General features: G+C 43.1%; 1 protein-coding gene and 1 long non-coding RNA gene across 5 annotated transcripts in view; one reads left to right on the top strand and one right to left on the bottom strand.

Annotated features, from left to right (window-relative positions):
- Positions 1-3,931: 3,931 nt before the first annotated feature.
- LOC140698243 (uncharacterized) lies at positions 3,932-10,954 on the bottom strand. Its single transcript, XR_012075897.1, has 3 exons — positions 10,829-10,954; positions 5,237-5,471; positions 3,932-4,208 (listed from the first exon to the last, which is right to left on the bottom strand). It is a non-coding gene; the product is annotated as an uncharacterized lncRNA (long non-coding RNA).
- A 157-nt stretch (positions 10,955-11,111) lies between these two features.
- PLCXD2 (phosphatidylinositol specific phospholipase C X domain containing 2) overlaps positions 11,112-21,360 on the top strand; it is a 47,134-nt gene continuing 36,885 nt past the window's right edge. For 3 of the 4 annotated variants that reach the window (XR_012074762.1, XM_072965452.1, XM_072965451.1), the window contains exon 1: positions 11,121-11,843. Coding sequence is in view for 3 of the 4 variants with exons in the window: in XM_072965452.1 (XP_072821553.1) it covers positions 11,775-11,843 (69 nt within the window). In the remaining variant the exon portion in view is untranslated. Of the gene's footprint in view, positions 11,844-21,360 lie in introns of all 4 variants that reach the window. The other variant, XM_006217323.3, reaches the window with a different exon arrangement.

Here is a 21,360-nt window from a genome sequence, read left to right as displayed (position 1 = left end):
AGTTATTCTTGGGAGCATTATTTGTCATTGCCAACTACTAAAAACGATCCAAATTTACAAACATAGGAGATTGATTGAACAAACTATAGTAAATACACAAAATGGCAAACTGCACAGCTGTGAAAACAAGACAGAAGAAAATCTCCATTGACTATTATGGAGTGATTTCCAGGAGTTAGTATGAAGAGAAAAAAAGCAAAGTGCAAAGAGTATATAATATGCTACCTCTGTGTAAGAAAGAAGGAAAAATTAAAAAGTATATTTATGTAAATATATATAATTTATATTATATGATGTCCATCTATCTCTATGACGGTGGTAAGCTGACAGTGCAGTGGACATGTGTGTTGTATTGTAAGTATAAGTACATGCCTATTTTCCCCAGATCTGTCTTTTGAATGGACCAAGAAGCAAAGATATTCTGGTAGCAGTAAACACACCTGACACTCAGATTTTGGCCACTAATATAATTTCATGCTGAAAGGAATAAAAACTTTTCAGAGAAATATCTGATGAGGGACAAAGTAGATACAATATGAGATCGGAATATCTTCTTACGCCAGAAAATAAGAACATATTCCAAAAAATGCTAGGGGTATGTCAGAAAGATACAAGGTCAGCTTTACATCTCCTGCTGGTCAAACCTAGGACAATTTAAGCACCAATATAATTAACTATACAATGAGTTAGAAACCATTGAGAAAAGTAGGAATTCATGAATCCTTACCAGTAATAGATGACAGACATAAGGTGAGGGGGAGAGAGAAAAGGGAGGAAGGAAGGGATGAATGAAGGAAAAGAAAAGCAAAGGAAAGAAAGGAAGGAAGGAAGAAAAGGAAGGGAGGGAGAAAGGAAAGCAGGGAAAAGAGGGCTGTTGCCTACAGTGGAATGCTGAGAAGTTGGGAACTTACCATTTCATAATCATTATAGTAAAGATTGAATCAGGCTAGATTCATCATCAAATACTAAATTAACGAGGAAATTTTAATGACAGTCAGGCTATTCTCATGGTCTCTAATGGTCCACCTGAAGTAAGCTTATTAGCTACAAGGGAGGAAAAAAGAAACAGTAATTATGTAGTGGAGAAATTAGACAACCATTTGATCAAGTGATCAAAATTAACATCAGTGACAGACAGATGGACACCCTGCTCCTTTAGATGTCATACCCTGAGAAGGACACACTATCTCCTGTGTAATATTAAGGCAGAGAATGAATAAACTGAATCCAGTCACAAGGTAGCATCAAATAAGACACAAAATAGGAAATGCCTAAAGGCAAAAAAGGAGGGGAGCTCTGAAAATATTCCAGATTAAAGAAGGCTAAAAAGACATGACAATTAATTGCACTATGTAACTCTAGACTAGATCCTTTACTGTAGGAGAATAAAAGCTATAAAAGAAATCTGGCAAATCAGATCTGACATTTGTCAGAGCAGCTGAGAAAACTGAAATATAAGCATAAAACTAGATTAAAGTATTGATAACTCTGCTGTGGTTATCTAAGAGAATTTTCCTACTCTTAGAAAATGCACACTGCAGTATTTAGGGTAAATGGCCATGATGTATATAACTTACTCTCAGGTGGGTATGTGGGCATGGATATGTAATACACACATACATGCATGCATGCATATGTACATTTACATGCAGGGAGAGAGAACAGCAGGTGATAAAATATTAACAATAGATAAATCTAGGTAAAGGGAATATGTAGGGTTTTTTTATTTTACTGTTTTTATTTTTGCAAACTTTTAAAAAGTTTTTTCCAAAAAGAAAGCTTAAGGAAGAAAGTTCTTAAGACCCTAATAAATAATGCTTAATTTGATTCAAAACCAGCCTATTTTTCCAAACATTACAGCCCTTAGTCAGTATGACAAGATACCAAGATCCATTTCTTTGGAGGAGTTTCCTCTCTATTTCTGGGTGTTATTTAATCTCGAAGTTCAGAAGAAAATAAATGAGGATTCATCCTGCACGTTGACTGTTTTTGTTTCATTTCTGGGTCCTATTCTGCCGTAGGTACTGGCTGGGACCCACCAAAACTTCAATCAGTTTTTCTTTCTTAAGGAAATGAATGGAGCCCTTTGATTTCCCCAGAACTCCAGGGCAGACTTTTCCTCTCACCATTAAACCACTTTATATCAAAGGAGACTAAGCTGTCTCTCCGGAATTCACCCAAGAGAGAAACTCCAGTTCCTGCTCAAGCCCTTGAGCAGTGTTTTCTGTTGACACCTTAGCAGAAATTATGGAAACAGTTCACAGTTACAGCAGTGCCCGCGGCGGGACCCCAGCCATGGGCATAGTGGGGGCGGGCTCTGGCTCAGGGTGCAGCTTCCCACCTGGGGCTCCCCAAGCAGAAGTAGGGGCAGAAGACCCAGCAACCACCTCCCTTTCTTCTCCTAGAGAACTTTAGTCCTCTTTCCAAATTTTTACCAAACAGCTTGACCAATTTGTATGTGTTCAGTAAATACTTACTTTGAAGATACACTGAGACTTAAGTTTGGTTTACTGAGACCAAACTTTTTAGTCTGTTGTGTTGCTTGGGTATCATGTTCAAATCAGAACTCAGAGGTAAGGAAATGCATGCGGTGAACTCCTCTGTGGGACTGGAATGCCCTGGAGACAGCTCAGCACCGCCAGAGTGAGCAGAAGCCCTGGGCCAGGTTAGCACTCAGTTCAGTACTGTGTGCACGAATGGTCTGGATCATGGCAAATGAGTGAAGGAGAGATAGAAAAGTCCCTTGTGGAACAGAGAACTGAGGTGACAGTCTCTAACTCAATCTGGTGAGCTGAGATTTTGTTTGACTCATTCCATGTCATGGACCAGTACATCCACTTACATCTATATTCTTCAAAATGTTCTTATTGTGCAAGGCCAGTCAGGCTAGAGGAGACCAGGGTCTAAATCTGGGTGGGTTGACAGATGCCTTAGATTGAACAGGTTTCTAGGTCAGTTTCAAAGTTTCACTCCTGTGGGTGGAATCAGTCAGATATCCACAGGTGCCGAGAGGAAAGCCAGACCCAGGGAATCAGTGAAGACTAAACTAAGGACACACAAACACCGTCAGGGGTGAGGGGAATGAGATGTTGTTCAAAGGGCACAAACTTCCAGTTGTAAGAGGAACAAATTCTGAGGAATCTAAAGTACAGCAGGGTGACTGTAGTTAACAATACTGTATTGTATACTTGAAAGTTGCTAAACGAATTGATCTTAAATGTCCTCACCATAACAACAAAAAAAGGTAATTATGTGATGCGAAGAATGTGTTAACTAACTTTATTGTGGTTAACATTTCCCAACATATGCATGTATCACCTCATCACCTTGTACACACTTACACAATGTTATATGTCAGTTACTCTCAGTAAGACTCCGGGGGAAGAACACCAGTTAGCCAGGTGAGGAGCTGTGGTCTGAAACTCTGAGAGCAAGAACAGATCTCAACATGTCGAAGAATAGCCATGGGAGTTCGTTCTATAGGTGAAGCTTTTACCTGATGGAGAGTAGAAGTCTTAGGTAGGAATTTTTTGGTCCCCTGCTCTTTGAAGGAGATAGTCACGTCTCCAGTGGCAAGAGAAATCTGGCCTATGTCACTGACTGTTAACCTGCTGTTGCTCCAAGTTGCCTAAGGTTTGGGCAAATGAATACTAGTTCAAGCTGTGGCCTCACATCCACGTGTGGTCTTCCACCTCACCGAGTGGGCTGGAGCTTGAGTGAACCAAGAATCTTTGCTGTGTCTAATAAGCTTTTTGGTACCTTTCCCTCAGACCTGAGACTTTCATCTTGGGGGACATGAATGCCCAGGGATATGGGTGTGTGCCAGAAGGGACTCGAAGCCACAAGATAAACATAGCACATCTAGAACATCAATTTTATTCAAGTGTAGTCTACATATAACAAAGTTTGAATGAATTTGTTAAACAAACAAACAAAACATGCAACTGGAAAGAAATGCCATGATAAGTGCTTGCCTTACGGGGCTCCAGAGAGTACACGTTTACCCTTCCCCAGGGTCAGGGCATCTCAGGTGGTAGAGCTGGGGAATTCTGCTCTCGGGCCACACACACACCAGTCCTGCCACTGTGAAGGTGTTGGAAGCGCCAAAGGTGACTCCCATCCTGGCCTTTCATTCTCCTCACTCTGAGGACATCACTAAGTATCTTCTGAGACTGGCTTGCTGAGGTCAGAGCATCTCATCCTGGGTGCTGAATGTGGGGAGAGGGTAGAGAAAATGTTGAGCTGTCCAAGAGGCTAGAGTATGTAACCAATGTAAATGCTTTATTAGAAAACTACTCCCAAAACCACAATTCAAATTTTTGCCGGTTGCAGCATGACCTTAGAATATCAGTTCCATATTTATGTAAAAAATGTTCCAGTCATCCCAGGCCTAGCAAAAGAAGTCAAAGATTTGAGTAAAGCAAAGTAATAAAGAGGAGAGGAAGGAATGGCTTCAGTGTGTAAAGATGCAGTTTTACAGCTGCAGGAGGGAAAATACAGAATATGACTGGAAAAAAGGTCAATCTTCCATCAGCCCTGCTACCTTCAGAGAGAGTTGATAAGGGAAAAACACCAAAGATTTATTATTTTTATTTACTTAGAAATTTATTTACTTTGTCTTTTTAAAACAAGAATTATTTACGTTGGTTGAAGTTGTTTTTTCAAACTTGTAACTTTAATAATGAAGTTGGGAGAGAAGGACAATATCTGCTCCCAGTTACCCTGATATTTACTCCTTGGGTGATGCGGCATCATCGTATTTCCAACTGATGCCAGCAACCCAATATGCAGAATCAGGTCATTAAAAAAGAATGTACTCCTTTTAAAAATTAACTCTGCTAAATGAATAACAAATGTACAGAGGTCATTCTAATTTCGACTGCAGGTCAAATGATTACGAATATACATACTAGTACACACGTGTTCTCCTAAGAGCTGATGTCACTCATAATTCCAGGAACCTTGGGGCGGGGTAATTAGGGAGAGCACTTGGTTTTCCTGCCAGTTAAACCAAAATGGTTTTCTCTGATTGCTTAAATTTACATACAACATGGACAAGAACTGCAAAAATTGACTGACATTTCAAAGTCTTGATTTAAAGCTTTTGGGACATAAAAGTCCCCCGAGGAAATTTTTTGAAAAGGCAGAAAAAAAGGCACCCCAGGGGATCTGATTCAGTAGGGTTGCAGTGTGACCCAGGAATCTGTATTTTATATAACCTCCCAGCTGTTCTTACCAGTGCCGGTGACGTGGAGATATTTTTTCAGGGTCATTGAAACAGAGCGAACTCACTGTGCGCATGAAGTGTGCCTTTACTACCAGAAGGTGGCTCCATAACATATTAAATCAGGCACTTTGCAGCTTGACCAGCGAACGAACTGGAAAATAAAGGTCTTCAGCCTCTCAGTTGCCTTTTTGGTGATGGGGTGGGTGGCAAGGGGGAGTGGAAGAGCGTGCAGGAGTATGGCGCACTAGAAGGAATAAATGGACATTAAACTAATTTTACCATCATCCCTTGTTTTTAGCTTCTCTCAAAAGTATTATAGCAACATTTGTTAATAGCAGGGTGTATGTATCTTTTTGAATTAATTCTTATTTTGTGGTTGGCTTTATTCCTTTGATAACTAAGTTTAAAAAGCTAAAGCTCTAAACATTCTTAGAAATAATGAGCAGTACATATATGTAATTTTTTTTAATGTGTAGCAAAACTAAATAAGTAAAGAAGTAAATAAATGATTAAGAAGTATGATAGCAACATTGTGTTGTTAAAGGAAATTTTCTTTGAATATACCAGAAACACTTGATGTCTAATAATATAAAAGGCAGAGAGGCTCCCAGAACCTGCCTGACCACCAAGCTTTCACGTTCAGGAGGAACAATGTTTTGGCCGGCTACTGTGGCATTCACTTCTGTCTCCTTACAGAATCCCTGTGTGGGCTTAAATGCTGGGTGAGCATGAGGTGATACCACACTAGTGACTTCCTGTTTAACCAGCCGCTGCTCTCTCACTCACATTCTTAAAGGCACTCACCTGGGTATGATCTGGAACTGGGTCACAATAATGGCTCTAGCCCTGGTCAACAAAGTAACTGATCCCCAGCTCCTGACTCATTCCTGAATGTCTGAGTTGTATCATCTGTGTTCCCAAGGCAGTGTGCTTGGCTACCTGCCCTTACATGAAGACTCCTGAGTGTCTCGAGCTGCTGCAGTGATGTCACTGTTCCTGAAGGTAATTGTTGCTACTGTCATCATGTCCTTAGCACCACCCACATGGGTGACATTTCTTCATTCTACTCTGATCCGTATCACATAGTTTTCTGGTCTTGAATTGGGGAAAGGAGGTTGGGAATGACTAGGGATAAACTTTGCGAGTATGAGGCGCAAAGCAGAGCAGGCTTCCACTCCACCCCATCTTTCATTTACTGGGCGCCTCATGTCAGTCCCTCACCCTCCCCACACCCTCCAGCCAGGAAAAAAAAATCGTGAATGAGACATTACTATGGAATTCAAGGATCATACCACTTCTCTCACCTCCAGGCAATGTCTCTGGGCCAAACACATGCCTGGATGCTAATCCTCTTTGAGGTCTCTTCCTTTCCCATCTAGCACACAGACTCAGAGGTAAGACAGCACAGGGTCTTAGATGTGGGGCCAGAGACAGCCCCAGCCCCAGTATCATTAAGTCAGTGTGTTTCTTCCAAGGCTCTTAGGGTGCCTTCAGTCAAGGAAAATCCAGGCCATCTTGCCCTGCCAACCAGATCTGCCCAAATGGCAAGCTGCCCTAGGACCATTGGTGTTCGTTTATGCAGTCATTCGAAAGAAACTGAACCATCTTAAACATTTCCAAAATATAATGTAGCTTCTAAGAAAAGGCAAAGCCTACTGTCACCTCTTTAGGAATTCAGTAGGGTCCTGGATCAAATAATGGAGAAAAACATTTCCAGAAAAGAAAACAAAATTTGTAGACGTATTCACAGAAACACATTTGGTCACATATGATAAAAATGAATGGACAGTTTGATGAGACTTTTCATGTGATGAAAGTAATTCCAAGTGGTCCACTCAGGCCCTTGAGTTATAGGTCCTTGGAGATGAGAAGTGGGGTTGGAGTGGCAAGCGCCATAGTTTAAAAGGCCCAGCACGCAGTCTCCATGTGCCAGCACTGCAGCGTGCTTTCTCACTTTGTTCTTGCTTAGATAGCCGATTTCAGTGATTTACCTGAAAGACTGTCTTTCTCCAATAGTTCTTCACTGTGCCGGAGTTATCTTCCTAAAATACAACGTGGATCATTCTACTACCCTTCTCAAAAACCTGCAATGGCCCCTTTTATCTATAGGGGAAAATGGTCGAAACTCCTTAATGTACTTTGGTCATAAACATCCTTTACCAGGTTTACAATAATAATAGGTAACATATAATGAGAAGCCAGTGACATAATGATCAAGAGACTTGGAGTCACAGCTCTGCCACTAACCAGCTAGGAGCTCGTGGGCAGAGTTACGGGGCCTCTAAGCATCAGTGCCCTTTGTCTGTTGGGGGTAGGAATAGAACTAACTCGTTGGGCTCTTGTGAGGTTCGTGAGAATAACTGAGCTGTATTTCCCATATACTCCACGTGCTGCCACTCTTGTGTGGTTTTTGTTTCTCACATCTCCCATTCATTTTCACAGCTTTGGTTATGTTTTCTCAGCTACACAATCCCTTTCCTGCACCAAAACCCTCCACCCATTTTCCACTTGCAAAAACTTTTCTCAGAATTCCAGACCTGGCTTGAATGCTACCTCTTCTAATAATGCATCCTTTGTTCCTTCCCTCATAAAAATGCATACCTCTTTATTGTCCTCCTCATGTATCTCTATTATCCCTGCATTCAGCCTCACATTACATTTTGGAATTCACATATTTTACTCTGTTTTCTCCTGAATTATTATCTGAGGCTCATCAGATTCCAACTTTTATTTAACTTTTCTTCCATTCCTAGCACCAGTCAGCATGATTTGTACATGATAAACACTCCCTTGGTTGTAATTACTGATTAAAACTGACTTTCTCTAATTATTTACAATAGCCAAGACATGTAAACAACCTAAATGTCCATCGACAGATAACTGGATAAAGAAGTTGTGGTATATTTATACAATGGAATACTATTCAGCCATAAAAAAGAATAAAAGAATGCCATTTGCAGCAACATGGATGGACCTGGTGATTGTCATTCTAAGTGAAGTAAGCCAGAAAGAGAAAGAAAAATACCATATGATATCACTTATATGTGGAATCTTAAAAAAAAAAAAAAGACAAACGGACTTATTTACAAAACAGAAACAGACTATAGACATAGAAAACAAACATGGTTATGGGGGTAGGGAGGGAAGAGCATGGGACAGGATGACTGGGGAGTTCAAGATTTTATGATAATATACATAAAATAGATAAACAAAAAGTTCATACTGTATAGCACAGAGAACTATATTCAATATCTTGTAGTAACTTATGGTGAAAAAGAATATGAAAATGAATATATGTATGTTCATGTATGACTGAAGCATTATATTGTACACCAGGAATTGACACAACATTGTAAACTGATTATACTTCAATTATATATATATATATAGAGAGAGAGAGAGAGAGAGAGAGAGACTGACTTGCTTTAAAATTTCAGTCCTCCTGTTTACTTGGTCTCCTCTCCCTTTGATAAATTTCATAATACAGTAGAAGAAAAGATTAACTATCCAAATTATAAAAGTTTTTCTTATTTTAAAATTAGTTTATCGAAAGCAACTGTGTCATAGTATAAAAATCCCACTGATAATTTGGTTTCCATTACAATGTATGACAGAAAAACTATTCTCTAATAGTTAGAAATTCTTAGCTGGGATTTTTAATGCAAATTTTTTTATTATAAAAGTGACATAAAATATTATAAAATCTTAGAAAAGAGAAGGAAAACACAATACATGTTCCACCTATCAAACATGAGTCTGGTTCCTAAAGCCTTGCTAGTTATTCAAGATGTCGTTTGAACCAGCAGTATCAGCACCAGCTAGAATCTTGTTAGAAATGCAGAACCTCGGGCCTGTCTCAGACCAGCTCAGTCAGAATACAGCTGATTTGCACATTAAAGTTTGAAAAACGCTGCTCTGAGGTGCTACCCAGAACCCAGCAGAGTGTGTTCTCCCAAGCATCTCCCTTCTTCTGACAAATATTTATTGAGCCCCTGCTATGTGCCGAGTACCATACTAGAGACTGTGTTTTCACCCGCAAAATTTCCTCCATGACTGATTCAAGAACATATGGAGAGTGTTGCCTTCTTTTGAACTGTTTTCTTGGACAAAGCAAATAGTTTTAATTGCAAACACTACCAGAGGTGTAAAACATCTCATTCTGAAGTGGTTCTACTTCTCCTATTTTCAAGTTCTCACACAGTGATGTCTCTAAGTCTAGGGCTTAATGCTTTTTTATTATGCTCCTTCCTCCCATAAAGAGCTGAAAAATAAGGGGAAAAAAAGACATTGAAACTGACACTCCACAGTAGAGCTTAAAGAACACATTTTGTTTGGCGTAGGCTGCTTTCATAAGTTTTGTGTTTGGAAATTAAAACAAAATTTTTTTTTTTTTTAGTTCAAAGGAAGTCCAGAAAGGTGACATTTGCAAAATAAATCTTGGGCTATTCCTTCATAGTGTTATTTTTTGAGGGGTGGTAGGGGAGATGGGGGAATTCCATCGACTAAAACAGCTAGGTGACTTATTCCCAATATGTAGAGCACTACCTTGAAGTGTTCTTTAAGAATTAGAAGCTATATGATAAATAGTGTAGACTTTCTTTTTATTAACCAAGGCATACTCCTCCAGTAAAAAACAAACGAACAGACTTTTGGTAATGTTACACAGCTCAAAAGGCTGAAAAGCAGTCTTAAGTGAATGTTAATAATAGCCCAGAAGAGGAAATTTAGTAAGATGTCAAAAGGGGGCAACATGCAGCGGAAGTTACGTGTATAGAAAAGTAGCTGCATTGCTGCTGTGTGGTTACCTCTGAGAGGAGGTGAGGACTTTTGGTGATTAAATGTCAGCTGACCTGCAGATCTGTCTGTATCTGAGCCTTCAGTCTTGGCACAGACTGCAGTTTCCTTTTCCCATAAGCCCATCCCGAGTCACTGAAGAGCTGCCTGGCCTGAAGCCCTGCTGGGCCCCAACATCAAGGTCAGGGTGTTTTTCTTGACTGGCCTGGCTGCCAAGGTGTTTCAGTGATTACTGATGTGCAAGATTCTCTTACCATTAGAGACCATAACGTTTGCACCATGGAAAAGGATCATTTGAAAGAGAAGGGAATGTTGCAGAAAGTAGAGAAATGGGTTGGTATGCCTACAGACCTCAGGGCTCCAGGGTCTCATTCCAAAATAGGGTTTCCAAATGGTGCCACCACAGAAACTGTTCCTAGAAGGCGCCTGGACTTTCATCTATGAAAGGGGGATCATATCGGCAAACCTCCTTGCCTTATGGGACACAGTGAAGAGCAAATGGGATGAAGAATTTAGAAGGTTCCAAACAACGGGCAACACAAGTGTGAAGCATCTATTTCCTTCCCTGTAAAATGGGAAGAAGTGGTGTGTAGATGAATCTTAACTGAGTAATGGTTGAAACACAAATCATCCTTGACGTCATCCTAATACGATATTCTTCACCTTCCTTGGCCTTTTTACCTCTCATATTTCTGCTGCTTCTGTGGTTTATTAAAAATGTATTACCCTGTGTAACTGCCGTGTGTGTGTGTGTGTGTGTGTGTGTGTGTGTGTGTGTGTGTCGGAGAAAAAAGGAAGGAAACGTACGGTTGCGTTTGACATCTGAGTCCTGACTGCGTGAAAAGCCGGAGGAATGAAGACTTCTCTGACCCAAGAGCCGACGAGCCCGAGCGCGCAGGTTGCCCGGCCCGCAGCCCCTGCGGCGGCGTCCGTCTACGCGCAGGAAGGCGGGGGTATCGGCGGGCAGTGGAGGGGTGGGCGCTGCTCGGAGGGGCAGCCCGGGAGGACGCGGGCCAATCGGAGCGCGCTCCGCCAGCGGCCAATCACCGGCCGCCTCGCCCGGCAAATCTGCCCGGCAGTGCGGGGCGGGGCTGCCGGAGTCCGGGTGCCGCCGGTTACACTTCTGGGCGCCTTCGGGAAGCCACAGGGCCGGGGGAACCTGGGCTGAGGAGCCGGGGGAGGGATAGCAGGCAGGCCCAGCGTATGTGCCAGCCCAGAGACACACACAGAAGCGTGAATCGGGCTGAGGATGCTGCGTCCGGGCGCTCACATGTGTATAGACCCACCGGCGTGTCCATATGCCGTGTGGGCACCTGTCGTGTGAGTGGCTCCGGGCGTGGCTGCTCGTAGGACGTTCAGTCTCTGTAAGATTTAACTCGAGGAGCCCACCTTCCCCGGCCTCAGAGGGGGAACCTAAGAAGTTTAACGGAGCCGGGGCTGAGCAGATTAAGGGAGTGGAAGAGCAGCTGAGCCGGAGAGGGTAGGGACTGCGGGTGCCGGGGGCCAGGGAACCTATTTGCCCCGTCTACCCAGCGGAACGGCCTTTTGGCAAGACTGGCGTGACAAAGGTGACTCTGAAATGCTAGAGAGCCCGGGGCAATGATGATCGCTGAGTGAGTGGCGCTGGGCTGAGCCTGGGCAGTTGACTGACAGAGAGGGATGCTAGCTATTAGGAAGGTAAGGAGGAAACTCAGGATGGGGACCATCTGCTCCCCCAACCCCAGCGGGACAAAGACATCATTGGAGGTCTGCAATGCCGACTGGATGGCCTCGCTCCCTACTCACCTCCACAACGTCCCCCTTTCCCATCTGGCAATCCCAGGTATTCTATTCCTACTTGTTCCCACTGTGTTTGCTTCTGCCATTTTAGTGTTGTTAATGGGTTGGGCTGCTTTTCTATTGTGCTGAGAAAATAATTGTCGGTGACCTTAACTAAAACTTCTTTATTTCCAACCAAAAACTTAACACTGATGCGACCGCTGTAAAGAGATTTAAGTACACTGCATCATTTGCAAAAGGGACTCAAGAGAATGGAAGCACTATTGTTTGCTGTTTGGGTCTTTTTGTTTTATTTTTACTCTACAGACTCATTCTAAGAACATTACTTTCTTAATGTGGGGACCAGGGCATGTGAGTGGTGCATTTACTTGAATCACTTAGAGAAAAAAAGGAGAGATCAAGGATGATGAATAAGAAGTCATGAACAATTTAGATCTGGATCAAAATTGATGTTGATAAGTATTTCCCTTCTCATTTATCTGACCTTGGATAGTGGAGAAAGAAACAAAAAACAGATTAGCATTAAGAATAGGTCCAGAACTAGGACTGAGTATAAAGATGCTTATTTTTGTTGTTGGAAAAGCCAGAAATAGAGAATGCAGGCTCTCATCACAGGTAGTCATTAGGTGTGATGAGGTGGTGGTGTTTGAAGCTTCGCCTATATATTTAGACAGGTGTCTGCACAGCTGATCTAGAACCGAAGCCTTGAAAGGCACTTCTGCATCAGCCACTCTCTCTCTCCTGGGGGTTTTGTACTGTAATACCATTCACATTAGATTTGTTAAATGTATTCTCTTCCATCCACTCAAAAGCTGGTTAACACAAGGATTCTAGGGAAAGAGGTTTGGACTACAGTAATCTTGGTCTCATGTGCTGGGCAAAGTCCTAGATTCTGTTACTTGGAAAGCACTTCCAGGAGCAGGAGATGGACCACTGCCAATCCTTTCTCTCACCTGGAGACATAACAATTGACTTCATCCCTGGACTACCAGACAAACTCCCAAGCAGCCCCAGGAGCAGTCGGCTTTTTGGTGGCAGACAAGACGACCTCATGCAACCCTAGATCTTTGCTTTCTATGCAGGAGGAAGAGCTGTGCTGGCAGCCTTCCCTTACTCGCCTCTTCTTTGGGGGCTTTTCCATGTTCATAGTCCTCTTGGGCTCTTGTTGCTTTTGAGCAGTGAGAGGGTTGCTGAATCTCTTTCTAGTTATGGTCACTTGTGTTTTATCAGCCATTGACTACAGCTCCTTGGGAAATGCCAGATGGTCGTGCTTCAGAACAAGTCTTTTCCATGCTTAATTGACGCCTGTGGAGTCATCGCTGACATGATGCACAGGCCTCTTTTAACATGAGTCATTTGTCTTCAGGCTTTCTGATGGAATTGTTTTGTCAGGTGGTACAGCCAGTACTATGTGTTTGCAAACAGAATGGCATCTTAGGCAGGCGTTAAATGGCTCTGTCATTCAGGGCACATCCGGGTAGGCTGGGGCTTCCTCCTTCCTGTTGTACTTTGTACAGTCCAGACCACAGCAGCAGCTCAGCTCACCGCCTGGCTGTGCACTCTGACTCCTTGACTCCAGAAAGGGTATTTGTTCTGCCACCTACAGTGTATCTCCCAGTTAGTAGGATTGCCAGAGTTTGCAAATAGCGGGGCCTGCTGCTGTAACTGGAAATTCTCTGATTAGCCACCATGGGGAGACAGAGGAATTTGTTCACCCTGATTTGTAAAGTCCAGTTCTTCTAAGCAAAAAGAAAAAAGAAAAATGTCTTTGACTCCTCAAAAGATGCTGCACTCACGATGTGAATGCCCTCTTCCCAGCAGCAGGAAGGGACGTGTGTACAGGTATATATAAGCTCAAGACAGGAAAATCACACTTTAAGTGCTAGCCATTCATGGACGCCCACTCCGACCCGGCTTTGTCACTAGTTCTCTTTTCTCTACCTCCAGCTTAACATTCCCCAACTAGCAGCCAAGTTCTTCCAAGACATACTGAGAGATTCTGAAACTCAGACAGCACTCACTAAGTGGAGGCCACCGTCGTCCTCCCTCTTCCGCTTCCTCCTCCTCATCACCTTCAGCACAATAGCCGGTATTTACTGAGCACTCCCATGCAGCTCCGCGGCCTGCGTCACCTCGACCCTTAACATCCTCATTTTAGAAAGAAGGAAAGTATCTGCCAGAAAGGTTAAGTCATTTTCTCCAGATCACACAAATGGTAAATAGCAGGACTAATAGTTAAGCCCCTATGTAGCTGGCCCCAAACCCCATGCCCCGTCCCTGTCCTTGGGAGGCCTGGGGAAGGGCACAGCGGCGGGGAGGGTGGGGGAGAATTCTCTAACTGAAAACCGGTTTTCACAGTCTATCTCTGCAGCAATTGAAAGAATTTTTAAAACTAGGTGGTCTTTATCTGAATGACATATATGTCACTGGCCAGCTAGATAGACACATAATACGTGTATATATTATGTATCTGAGTAACATAAATATATAATATTTCCCTGTTATGTGTGTATACGTATATATATACATATATATGTTGCTGTTCAGCTTTGGAACCCAGTAAGTTATCCTTATTTGGAATTGGAATCCAGTAAGTTTTAAATTCAAATGTAGTGCTTACACCTACTATTCTGTGTGTGCATCTGTGCTTGTGCGTGCCAACCCAGGACATCTGTAATATTGGGTCAGCTCTGTCAGGGTGGGGGTGGGGCAGCAGTGACCTGGGAAAGGGCAGAGAAAAGGCAGGGGTTCCGGCATTAACAGCAGAACTGGGATGGAGTGAGCGCTCAGGTTTGAGTGCCTCTGCTGCATTTGCCTCAGTCGTGATGGGAGAGAGCAGGTGTGAACGTGCACCTCTCAACATAGCCTTGATGTATTATTTTACCTCCACAACTGTTAAGAACACCTGTTAATGTGACAATGAGTGTGTATATGTCCATGTATGACTGAAAAATTGTACTGAACACTGGAATTGGACACAACACTGTAAAATGATTATGAATCAATAAAAATGTAAAAAAAAAAAAAAGAACACCTGTTAATGACCAGTGTCACCCAAACACATTGGCATACCTTGGAGAAGAACCTCAGGACAGTTCTCCCTGCTGACTGCATAGAATGTTTGGAGACCTTAAGGGTGAAAAATCTGGAAACTACGAAAGTCTGGTTTTTAAATTAAAACTTTAACCTCTACAAACAATTTTGCTGATGTTAGTGAAAACATGGTTTTCTTCATGAACAAATGGACTGATAGGAAAAGTTTTTTCTATAGTGTATACTACTTTTCAATGAATTTTTTTTCTCTGTATATTTTAATGCTATTTCTTTCTTCTTCTTCTTTTTTTTTTTTTTTAACCATGCATTTCCCCTTCTTTCTGTGAAGGGTAAACTATGCGGCCTATTGGAAAGAGCCTTGAACTTAAGGATCTGGAAATTTGATATCATTGACTCTGGCTATGTGATGCTGAAACAGTATCTGAATTTCTCGGGATTTAGTTTCCTCATTTGTAATTGAAACATTGGATTGAATAGGGAAAGTAGAGTCATTTCCAAGTGAAAAATTCTTTGATTAGTTTGAAGGCTTTTGTTTGGTTTTTGTTTTTTGCCTGTCTCCAAGCATAGAAGAACGATGGGGTCATTTTAGGTCTGAAGGCCATTTTTTTATGCCTCTTCAGAACAAGAAATTAATTTTGGCTTGTGCAAACAAAGACTCACTATTGCCAGAATGAAGCAGGGCTTTCTCACTTTGGCATCCTAAAAGAGACTAGAGTAGTTCAAACTGAACAGACTCTGAGTACATTTTAAGAAACCTCCATGCTCGGGCCTGTGGAAGGTGAATCAGGCATCAGCCCCGCTGTCAGAGGCTCTTATAACCTAGTGCTGGAGACACACATACACACACACACGTATATACCTTCACCATACACAACTTAAAAACCTAATTGGGGTTAGTATTAAAACAGAGATATAAATAAAGTACCATAGAAGCACACAGAATGGAAAGATTGATTCCATTTTTTAGGAGTAGGAACTACTTTCTTGAAGAAATGGCATTTGACCTAGGATTTGAAGAACAGTCACAATTTCAAGGAATATGGCTCTGGGATCAGGGTTGGGAAGGGGGCTTTCCAAGTGAAAGAAACCAGGTAAAAGCTAAGGGGTATACACGGGGAGTGACCCCCTCTGCTGCCACTCAGTGACGCATTGTTAACATCTTTATCATAGCACTTCTCCACACATTGTTATCTCTAGGTCTCTGTCTTCCACACCATCTGTGCACAACCTGACGTGGAGAAAGTGGCCTATTTCCCTTTATAATCCCAAGTCCTAGTACAGGGTAGCAGCTTGGGCATTGGTGACTGTTGAGTGAGTGGTTTAGTGCGTGAAACCGGAGAGTAAGAAAACTGGAAAGGGGGCTTAGAGCCACCATCCTTTTCAATGGTGACCAGAGCTAAACCGCATAGATTGGTTAGGTTCCCCTTTTGTGAATACCATATGAAGTGCTCTGAACAGTTTTCAATCCATTTTGTGTTATCTTTGCATACTCTTCCTATAGCTCTAGATAAGGCTTGTTACTGAGCCCTATTAGAAATGGAAATTCTGAGGCAGAGTAAGACGGTCAGAAGGGTCAGAAGCAGAGCTCTGGTGTCACTTGTGCCCTGGCAACAGTTCTTTTCCCCTGTATCCTTTCTGCCTCCCTTCTTTCCATGTCAGATGTGAGCGTCTCATGTTTCCCGTCTGGCTGCAGCCTAGCCTGCCCTCGTTTCTTGTTCCCCTCTTCCCCTTCCTTCCACTGGCCTGGCCTCGGCCCCAGCCTCTCCCTTTCCAGGGCCAGCCTTGCTCAGACGCTCCTCACTGCTCTCCAGTTCCCAGGCCGGTTCTCTGCCCTTGTCGGCTGATGATACTCTACTCCCTTTTCTCCTGTTCCGCTTTCTGGAATCCTGTCCTTTTTCTGGGCAGTCCTGCCTTTGACCACTTGATGATTTCTACAGCTCGTCTCCTGTGCACAGGTGTGACAGGAAACAAAACCACCCTGGGGGCAGGACGTAGGGAATCACCACTCAAATCTTGCTTCTGGAGGTTGGGTCAGCTCTGGTGCATGCCACAGAGATGGGGACCCAGAAGGGTGCAAGATGCATTGTGGAACAAGAAGTTTAGGTTAGCCCCACTTTGGGGATCTCATGAGCCATGAGTTGGCCCTAGAGGAGACTCATTCCCCTACAGAATCTGAGGCTGTGGAGAACCAAGGACCACTGACTCTACCAGGGCTGACCCAACCAGGGCTGACCCAATCAAGAAAAAGAGTCCTATGGGACCAAAATGGTCTCTTAAGTGGAAATAGTTGTTTCTTGTTATTGTTTTTCATTTTTTTCTCTGGGTAGTCACGGTGAGGAATAAAAAGAGGCTTTGATTTGGTATTTGCGTTAGTAGGTTTCTAAGAAGGTCTGTCTCTTCCCGAGATCCTTTCCGTGCCCCATTCACACAAAAGCCACAAGGAATTCAGGAATCACACGTGTCTGTAAGAAGCAGAATCCTGGATTGGTTTAGATTATTCATGCTAGAGCCATACTGTCTGGATTTGAATCCCAACCCTGCCCCTCTTGACTCTGTGACTCTGGGCAAGGTACTTAACCACTCTGTGCCTCAGTGTGCGCTGTGAAACAGAGAGAATAATGGCATTACCTCATGCAGTTAGTGTGAGAATTGAATGAATTCATATAGCAGACTAACAGCAGTCTCTGTCACAAAATAATGTGTCTTTTTTAAAAAAATTAATCATGATGGTCATTTATTGAAAGCCTGTGTCTGGAATAGACAACAACAACAACAAAAAGGTATAAAGTGCAGTCTCTACCTTCAGGTAATCTGCAGTCTAGTTAAGGAGCTGGCCTACCCGTTAAGCTGTGTGGCTGAGTGTTCTCTGTCTGATCAGACCAGGATGGACGTCCCCTCAAGGGGACTTAGAGTTGGGGAAGGATACCTGGACGGTTGCCCAGCGGACCAAGGGAGTCTTGTATGCCATCTGAGGGCAGCTGATTACAAGAGCCAGAAAATCCTCTTTAGCTGCTTTGTCCTCCCATCCCAAGTTCAGCTGTCACACTTTGTCTTCTCCAGACATCCAAGGCGTTTGGGGAAAATTTAATTCTCTGTGACAAGACCATATTGCTGACTCTGCTTCTGTTCTCCCCATGGCCCCATCAGTTACCCTCCTAACCCTGCCATGTTATTCCTAGATCAAGAGTAGGAATATTACAAAATGCTTTCCTTTAAATGAATCTTTTTGCTTATTTGATAATGCCCTCCCCAGCCATGGAATAGCTTCATGGTCCCTCCAAACGTGTGTATCACTCGCCACCCCCCCCCAAACACACACATACTACCCGTCACTCAACACACACTAAGCCATGACCTTAGCCTCACCCTCAAGAGAGCCCAGATTCTACTGCCTGCTTTTGTTTACCCTTTATAAGGATCCTGCCAGACAGGCCCCCTAACATCTCAGATCCTAGGAGCCTGCTGCTGTCACCTGCACGCTGCTGTTTCAGTGCACTTCTGACTCTAAGGATTTGGTGTCTGACACGTGCTCTGAGCTGACCTCTCCTCCACGTGTCAGCTCGGCCCCCCGTCTCTCCCTGGCCCCTAAGAGCTTATAAGTGCAGACGCACTAGAGGGAATGGTGGTGAAATGCTTTAGCTCCTGTAACTTTGCTTTTGGGAAAAGCGCAAACCACTTTGTAAATGCTGACTAACCCTAATTAGAGATCCAAACCAGGCCTGCAGAGGAGGGAGTATTTATAGACATTGTCATAGGTGGGTGTGTTTGTGTGTGTGAAAAGAATATGAACACACGTCAAGAACCAAATTTAGGTGGAGGAGAACTGTGACTAAATCTGTTTGAGTATTTCCACATGTGGATAAGGAGGAGTCCTGACGCATTCTCACATCTATAGGAATGTTATATTGCTGAACACCTATGAGGCTCAAATAGGGGGATGGCGTTACTAGGCCGCTAGGTAGCTCCCCATGACCTGGGTCTGGCCACAGAGGCCTGCACCGCTCTCGGGGATGTCTAGGTTCTGTTCTCCATGAAACATCGGCAGTCTTTCTTGGATTCATTGTCTACTAAGCAGCTGACATATTCTAAGAGACTACCAGGGTTTTGAAAAAAGTTTCCAGTTATTCTAGAACTAGCATCTAGAAGGTATTATGTCTTCTCGGAGAAAATTCTATCAGTATGTTTTTCTCTGTACAGACCTGACAAAATCTAAATAAAAGAAAAAGTAGGAAGTCAGTTGCACCCCGTAACATGAGGCGACAGTCTGCAGTAACTGTGGTAATGAGAAATCCTGGACTCTGGGAGACTGTTTTACAAACATGTATGATCTGAAGGCTTATCTACTGAAAGCGGTATTCTTAAAGTACAGTTGAAACCAGATTTTAAAAAATGAACAGATAAAGGTGAAGACAGCCTCCCTCCCTCCCTCCCTGGGTTTGCGTCTAAGTGATTGTCCTGGCAGGAGGTGTCCCTACAGAGCCTCATAAGAACTAAATGAACACGTTGTGTCAGTTTAACTAAAAAAAATTATTGGTGCTTGTTTACTCTTTTTGCTTCTTTGGGTTCTCATCAGCTGTATTTTCAAAACGTATTTATTTGAAGGAAAAGTATTTATTCAAAGGGTGTTTATCAAGTGCCCTTTTATGTCAGGTACTGTGCTAAATTAAGTGAATATGGAATAAGATTCTTTTCCCTGGTCTTCATGAAGTTATGATCTTAGAAGAAAGCCAAAATTCAAACACTATGGAGAAAATGCATAGGGTTCAGTAACACTCAGGGAACAAATGCCTACTCCACTTCTGGCAAGAGGCGGAAAGCCTGGTAGGTTGGGCTTCCGAGAGGGGCTGACCCTTGGGTTGAGTCATGAAGAGCAGTTAGTAAATATCCTGGTGTTACAGGTAGAGAGAAGGGTGCTACAGTGTGGAGGTACCAAGGACTGAGAGAGAGGGTGACCTTGAGGAAACCCAAGCATAGATTTCACCTAAAGAAGGTAATGGAGATGACTCTGGGAAAGTAGGCTAATGAGCCACATGTCATCCCAAGACTTAACATTAAATGTTATCCCAAGGCAAAAAAGCAGCCATGGAAAGGCTTGGTCAGCAATGGATTAAAAGCCCTAAAATAACTGCATAAGGGTGAAGAGAAAAAAAATGACCCATCAGTTCTTAGGGATGCAGAGTGGTAATTCATTATTTCTTTTATTCTATTTAATACATCTATGTTGATTGTCTTCCACATGCCAGTCCCTCTCCTAGGCACTGGTGATCCAGTGATGATCAGTACGGACATGGTTCCTGCCTTCTCCAGTCTAGTTGGAGAAATGGACATTCAATCAACAGTTGTACCACAATATGTAAGATGATAGGGGAGGGAGAGGTTACTGTTGGAAGAAGCATATAGCAGAGATATCTTAACAAGACTTGGGAGTCCAGGGAGGCCTCCTGGAAGAAGTGATAAATACGCTGCAATCTGAAGAATGCAGAGGAACCAGCCCCCAAGATAAGAGGAGGGAGGCTGGGCTTCCAAGAGAAACAATATGGGTGGAGACCTCAAAGAAAGAAGATGGCCCATTCAACCAAGCAAGGAGGAGAGGGGCAAGGGGTGAAGTGGCAGAGACTGAGAGTTCTCATAAGCCAAGTTAAAGTGATTTAGCTTTACCTGCCCAGGTGTGGGGAGGGTGCCAGGCAGGTGAATGACACGGCAGCTTTGTGTTTTGGAAAGATCACTCTGGCTGCAGTCCACAAAAGGGGTTGGAAGTGGGAAGTACTGTAACCAAGGAGACCACTTAGGTTGCTGATGAGGTCATCCAAGTGGGAGATGATGCTGACCTGAGGAGAGTGACTGTGGATGAAAGGAAAGGGACAGAAGCAGGAGATATATAGGAGGAAGTATCAGCAGGACTTGGCGATTTGTTGGAGGGTAAAAGAGAAGGTACAACTGTCTTGGGTGACTGGGAGAAGGGCGACGGCATTCCCAGAAAGAGGGATACAGGAGAAGGAGCAGGTTTAGGGGTGATGGAGGGAAGCAAATACGCTTAGTTTGGAACATGCTGAGTTTGAAGTACCTGTAGGACATATCAGAATTGGGAGAAGGAATGGAGAGCTCCCAGTGGAAATGATTTCAGAGATAAATCTTACATTTCACAATTTGCCCAAACCCCTACCCTCATTCACAGCTACTATTAAGTTCTATTTAAGATGATTTGAGTTTGAAATTAGTGTCTTCATTTTTTTCTGAGTTTGAACTCTGTGTCTTTATATATATACATATATACATATTTATATACATATATATATATATTTAGATTTGAACTAAATTTTTACTTCTTTCAGGAAATCCATCCTGAATTTCTAGTCCCAAATAAGCGACCTTCCCAAGCTCATCTAGTGTTCTGTGCATTCTGCATGAATTCTGTCATTTCTTGTTTCACTGTTTCCCCTACCATACTGGCAACTTGGGGGCGGGGTTGGGGCTAGCTGTGTGCACTACACCACAAACCAGCTGCG

This window comes from Vicugna pacos, chromosome 1, assembly GCF_048564905.1.
Source record: "Vicugna pacos chromosome 1, VicPac4, whole genome shotgun sequence".
NCBI lineage: Eukaryota > Metazoa > Chordata > Mammalia > Artiodactyla > Camelidae > Vicugna > Vicugna pacos.
The sequence above is the reverse complement of the archived record's forward strand: the minus strand, read 5'-3'. Positions and strand labels throughout refer to the sequence as shown.